Genomic DNA, 6,833 nt, shown 5'->3' on the forward strand with positions numbered 1-6,833 from the left:
TATTTATATTCATAAATATATTATGTAGTTATGAAAAGGAAGACTCAGACACTCAGATGAACTCCCTCTCCAGTTCCCTCTCCACCTGCTCCTGAATCAGATACCCTGAGATTGTGGGCCCTTCATGCCACCTGCTGCCCAAACCCTGTCCTGCAAGGGAGGGTCCTGTCTGGACTGACAGGGCACGGACTACTCAGTGTCTGTTGTCCAGAAGTGGAAACTGCGCCCTTAATTCAGGATGCTCCCTCAGAGAAACCATGTGTTTATACACTCAGATTAGGAGAAATATCCTCAGTTAAGGTCAGTGATTCTGCCAGGAGCCCCTTTGCTGGAGCTTCCAGATACACTGACTCGTCTTACATCCCTGATTCCAGGAGCTCTCAGTGGCTTTGGGAGACACTGATGTCCTCAGATTTGTTGCTTGCAGGTCCCATGTGAATATCTCTGCTCATGTCCCTAATGCCCATGCTATTGGACTGCTCAATAAATTACAAGCACACGTACACTGAAAATGTCCATGGTAATGACCTGAGGTCCTTGTTCTCTCCAGTTCCTAGCATATGGTCAGGATCCGGACTCTCATCCAAACAAATGGGGGGCCTAATTTCATGACAGAACAAAAGCAAATGCGGTTGATATGAGGACTGGAGAAAGCTCACTCTTTTTGTTTCCTGATCACCCAGCACCAGGAACTGGCATATGCCATGGTGAGAAGGTCCTGGCTTGCCCTGAACAGGTTCAGACCCAGGGTGCACCTGCCCACTCAGTTTATCCAATACTGACCTGATTTTGGGGTGGGGGATCTGTCTGACCTACAGGGTGCAGGTCCCCATTCTCAGAGCTCAGTACCTGAATACTTGAGGATAGTAACACAGTGGACACTGGAACAGTGTCTCCATAGGAGCAGAAGCAGGTGGCTCACGCAGGACTAGAAGAGTCAGAAATTGGTCCTGGGATGTCATAGTCTGTGGCCCAGTGACACTGTAGGTTTCCCCGGCTTCCTCTCATGACCTGAGAGACCCCTGCAGCCCTGTCTTCCTGTTTCCTGAAAGGAGGTTTGTGTCTGGGCTCTTGATGACTCCCCCTCGCTGTGCCTCTTGCACAGTAATACACAGCTGTGTCCTTGGTGCTCACGGAGCTCAGCTACAGGGAGAACTGGTTCTTGGACGTGTCCCTGGTGATGGTGGCCCGGCTTTTCAGGGATGTGCTGTAGTAAGTGCTTCCAGTATAACTTATGCTCCCGATCCACTCCAGCCCCTTTCCAGGGGGCTGGCGGATCCAGCTCCAGTAGTAATCAGTAGTGATGGAGTAACCAGAGACAGTGCAGGTGAGGGAGAGGGTCTGTGAGGGCTTCACTGTTCCTGGACCCGTCTCCTGCAGCTGCACCTGGGACCAGACACCTGGGAACAAAGAACACCAGTCCCTGTCAGTCTCTTTAATTCACCACCATACCATAGACCCATGTCTGACTTCTGAGACACTCACCCTGGGGGGCTGTCACCAGGCACAGGAGGAGAACCAGCAGTGTCATCTTCTACACAAAGGTCTGCCTTCTCCAGAGATTCAGCTCTTTGTGAGGAGAGATCTGTGAGCCCGCACAGCCCAGGGGAAGATTTAACCTAGAGCTGAGAAGGAAATTTGCATGTGGGGGACTCTATTCTCATAAGTGAGGAGAGACTGAAGCCACTGTGCTTCTGTCTCCCGAGCACATTTCTTCTCTGAGACTTGATGGCATAACTCATGTATGGGAGAGTAGTTGGATTATGAGTCAACTCCAAATCATGTAAATTGACAGCCCTTTTTTCTGTGATAACACTTAAAAGCAGACTGGATGAGGGATCATGATATTTTATTCCAGAGATTATTCAAGAGGACATTAAAACAGACTAACATTATGCCCAAACAGCTTCCAAGTCCAAGGAAACACATGAAGGAGGCACATCCTTTCCAGAGGTGATAATTATAATTTGGTAAGAAAAAATTCGATGTAAATTTTCATGTAAACATATTGAAAAATAAAGAACTTCTGTTCCATTGCCCTGGCTGGGGCCCTCTGTGCTCAGTGATTTAGACACATTACAGTGTAGAAAGTCAATAGTATTGTAATAACTATGCATGTTGCCAGGTGGGAAATGGAAATAGGCAGTCACATCACAAGATGTGTAAATGTCAGCCCACACACTGTAGGGCAGAAGCTCCTCTTATGTTATATAGAATTTCAACTGGAATTTTAGAATAAAAAAGAAATAACACAAATGGCATGGAGTCTACAGCAAGGGCATGGGGCAGAGGGCAACAGGCAGGGGACATGCCTGAATCCAGAACTATGCTCACATACTTCATCTTTATTGGGGAAATCCAGAGCATCTTGTAGGTTTATTAGAGACTCCCAATGAGAACCTTGATCTAGTAGTATTTTCTGATGTTTCAAACTCCAGAAAGCCAACTGGGGACTGCTATCATAACTTACAATAAAGTTATGACTTGCTGTAGGTTCTTTTCTATTATTCCCATTGATTTCATCATCAGCATGATAAATACTCTATATCCCCTGGGTGTGTGTGTGTTTGTTCTAAGCCTGGACATCCACATGATGCTGTTGTGGGTCTCTCTGCCTCTTTGTAGTGTCACCTACAATTGGTGCTTGGCCATGATGCCAAGTTACTGACCATCACCACCAGGGAACTTCCTCCTCTTGCTTTTTGTTCATGTGCCTCTGTTGCCAGCTGCCTATAGTGTCCATGTCCTGCTGCTGGCTGCCTTGGATACTGAGCTGATTGAGGCTGGGCCCCACTGTTTCCTCCAGCAGTTTCTCTGCTTTCTGATCTCAGAATATTTTCTTCTTTACAACAGACATATCTAACTCAGAGATTCAAAGGTGAGCACACAATCAGGATTCCAGAGAGGTTCCCTTAAGGAAACTATTTCAAACAGAGGAAACCACACATGAAACCATCCCAAAGCTTTAGCTGTACCTGCTGCTGGGGGCTCCTTGTGTCCAGGGATGCTGAAGGGCCCACAGTGGTCACAATCCCTCCTGAGGGAGGGACTGTGTCTGGGCTCAGACTCTCCTCCTGTCACTGTATGTCTCACACAGTATGACAAGGCCATGTCTTCTATATCCTCAGCTCTCAGACTGCTGAGTGTTATATAGACTTGATTTTTGTAGGTTTCCCTGGTGATACTGAGTCAGAATTTCAGTGTTGGGCTGTAAATACTGTTTCCAACACTCCATATAGCACTGACCCACTGCAGTCTTTTCTCTGGGAACTGTGGGTCCAGTGCACATGATAGCTGCTTAAAGAGAATTCTGGGGCAGTGCAGGTGAGGAAGAGGGCCTGTGAGGTCTTCTTTAGTGCAGAGTCTGACCCCTGCACGTGCACTGGGGACCGGGCACCAGAGGACAAGGGCCTCAGTCCTTGTCAGTCGTGTGCAGTCACCACCACCACTGCATACACACACATCTGACATCTGGGACACTGGCCCTTCACGGCTGTCACCAGGAACAGGAGTAGACCCAGCAGCCTCATCTTCTACAGCACAGTTCTGCCTTCCCTCAGAGACCTCAGCCCCATGTGAGGAGAGAACTGGGATCCTCGGAATTACAGGGGAGGATTTACCATGGAGGTGGAAGAGAAATTGCCTGTGAGACAGCCATTAAAGTGTAAGTGGGAAGAGACATGTGTGGGTCATGCTGGTCAGTCTGGGACCTTTGTGGGGATGCCTCGCCTCTTGAACTCACCATGTGTGTCAGAGACAAGGGATCACCTGGTTTATGAGACACATTTGGAATGAGATTAACAGTATTGCTCACATTTTTAGGCCTAATAAGAAATACTAAACATCTAGATGTTGGTGACACTATGAAATTCTCATGCACATTCCATATGGATTCAATAGGAATGACCACTTATTCAGAGAGTTTCTGCAAACCAACGCTTAACAATGTCTATAATTGCCAAATTTTTGTCATTGTAATTTTATGTGGAAATAATGCCTACCATGGTGTAAAATATTTAAAACTAAAACAATCCACTATCACCATCCCTTTTTATTTATTTGTGACATTATTTTTTATCTGAGTAACTTCACCCGAAGCACAGGCTATAGAGTCACAACATTTTATTTTTGTAAAATTCTGATTGTGTCTACGGCTCCCATTGCCATCTCTTCCTTTATACACACTCATGCCTCTAAGCTCATTATGCTTGTGTACCACTGAGAACACTTTATATGTTGAAATGTTCATGGTCATGGTTTAACTGAGCTGTATTCTCAGTCTAGTGTTGTCAGTGAGGCTGGGGTTCACAGGGAGAGAAATGAGAAGAATTCCCAACATAGGTTTCCTTCCCGAAAAAGGAACTTACTTTTATCCTGAGAAGACACCCTCATTCTCAGCCTCTCTTGGTCGTTTCTGGGGATGGTCACTGTCGACAGAGGGTACTGGGTCCTCCCTCACAACACTTAACATTGTTAATTTATAATGGGCTCATTCTTCCTTCAGACTTATGATCTGGAAACTATTCTCTGTGCAGGCTTGTCTTTTAATACCCTTAATGTAATTTGTGTTGATTTTATGAGAGATGTATTTGCAATTTTAATAAATACCCCTTCATCACTATTTCAATGGGTTCTTTATTGTATGTTTAAAAAAAAATCTTGTCAGATATTGGTCGACATCCATTGTCCATGCTGATTGGTTACAGCAGGATAGGGTCTAGAACATGCTCTGCTTCCAGGAGTGGATGCTGCTGGATAATTATCCAAGAATCTGGGAGGGACTTTGGAACTGGCTCAGGGGAGGGCGATGGACTTAGTTTGAGTCACATGACAGAAGTGTTTCTGATTTTCATGTTTCATGGGGTGATACTCGCCATAGGGGTTTACACTTTCCCACGGAGTACTGGCATGAATGAGGCAGATTAGATCACCTTAAAAAACATCTAGATATTTATGGACAGGAGTATCATGGATTGCATAAGTATAACTTTAAATACTCTGGTTAAGCACAAAATTGATTTACCGTAAAATGTCCTAAACCACTGATAAAAAGTATTCACATTCTGATGGTTTGTTTGCCAGTATATTGCAAACACCAGCATTCCTAGTGCTGCTTGTACAAGATATGGCCTTGACCACAGCCCTGGGTGATGCTGATTGTGCAGCTGCAAGGCTTCTCTGGCACCAACCGCATCAAAAGTATTCCAATTTTCTTTCTTTTTTTTGGGGGGGGGGTAACCAAAATTGTATTCCTTAGATATTCATTTTATTTTATTTTATTTTATTTTATTTTATAAATCATGTTTATTCTATTACAATTATCTGTATCTGTCCCCCTTTACCTCCCTCCACCCATCCCAACACCACCTCCGCACTTCCACAGTCAATTCCCACTCTATTGTCCATGTCCTTGGGTCATTCATACATGTTCTTTGTCTAGTCCCTTTCCCTTCTTTCCACCATTGTCCTCTTTCCCTATCCCCTCTGGTTACTTTCAGTCTGCTCCATGTTTCCATGACTGTGGTTTACTTTGTTTGTCAGTTTGTTTTGTTGAATAGATTCCACTTATAGGTGAGATCATGTGGAATTTGTCTTTAATCAACTGGCTTATTTCACTTAGCTTAATATTCTTCAGTTCCATCCATGTTATTGCAAAAGGTAGAAGTTCCATCACTCTCTCTATTTCACTTTTTTCTTTCTTAAATGTAGATTGATTTTATCCCTTTTTTGAATGTCAGTTAATTATAAAATATTAAAAAATTAAAACCATTGTAAAGTTTCAGCAATTAAAACAACATGACACCAGCACAGAAATAATCAATTAGATCAGTGATATAAAATGAGCATCCTAGAGACAAACGTATGTATCTAACACTGTAATATATGATTAAGTCGATATATCTGATCACTGGGTAAAATAAGTCTTATTCAACAAATAAGGTGCATTGACCACTATTACTTGAAATAAAACAATTATGGAACCCTATTCCACACATTATACAGGAAATATTCAGGTGAGTTAAAAATCAATACGTAGAACCTAAGGAGTTTTAGAAGAAAATACGAATTTATATCTTTCTTACCCTGTAGTAAAATATTCAATCCCAGAAGCTATAACGTAAAATATTGAGAATATGATTATATTATACATTTAAGGTTGTACAGTAATATACATATAAAATAGTTAAGTGATGAGTAATAGAATAGGAAAATATTTGCAACATATCTAAAATAGGGTTAATGGTTTGTTTATTTTTTTAAGGAAGAAATTCTACAAACATTTAATCAAAAACTGGAAAAAGAATACCAAAGAGTAATTTAAAGCTTTGTAAACATAATAGTAATGGGCAAGAAATATACAAAAACAGCTGTAGTTTCAACAAATAATAAAGGAATAATTAAAATAACACATCATTGTCACAATCGGATTAATACATATTAAAAATATCGGTAATATCAAGTATTGGTGACTGTGAAAGCAACTGGGTATTCATAGACTTGTTTTTTTTTTTCAAATTAAAACAATCCCTTTAGTATATTTTGCAGTGCTTGTTTGATGGAAGTGTTTACTTTTAGTCTTCTTTTGTCTGGGAAACTCCTTATTTCTCCTTCCATTTTAACTGAGAGCTTTGCTCGGTAGAACAGTGCTGGGTTGCAGATCTTTGTTTTTCATGACTTCGAATATTTCTTGCCATTCCCTTATGGCTTGCAGGGTTTCTGTTGAGAAGTCTGCTGCTAGCCATATCGGGGCCTTCTTATACGTTACTACCTCTTTCTCCCTTGCTTCCAGAGGATTCTCTGTTTGTCTTTGATATTCGCCATTTTAATGATGA

At 42.3% G+C, this 6,833-nt stretch overlaps 1 gene segment (V, D, J or C); it reads right to left on the reverse strand.

Moving 5' to 3' along the window:
- Nucleotides 1–1,143: 1,143 nt before the first annotated feature.
- Nucleotides 1,144–1,558, reverse strand: LOC129076554 (immunoglobulin heavy variable 4-38-2-like). The segment is given in 2 exon segments: nucleotides 1,144–1,400; nucleotides 1,486–1,558. Coding segments are annotated over 2 exon segments (303 nt in total).
- Between the last annotated feature and the right edge of the window lie 5,275 nt (nucleotides 1,559–6,833).

Source organism: Pteronotus mesoamericanus, unplaced genomic scaffold (assembly GCF_021234165.1).
Source record: "Pteronotus mesoamericanus isolate MK-2021 breed Mesoamerican mustached bat unplaced genomic scaffold, CSHL_Meso_final contig_60, whole genome shotgun sequence".
In the NCBI taxonomy this organism is placed as follows: Eukaryota; Metazoa; Chordata; class Mammalia; order Chiroptera; family Mormoopidae; genus Pteronotus; species Pteronotus mesoamericanus.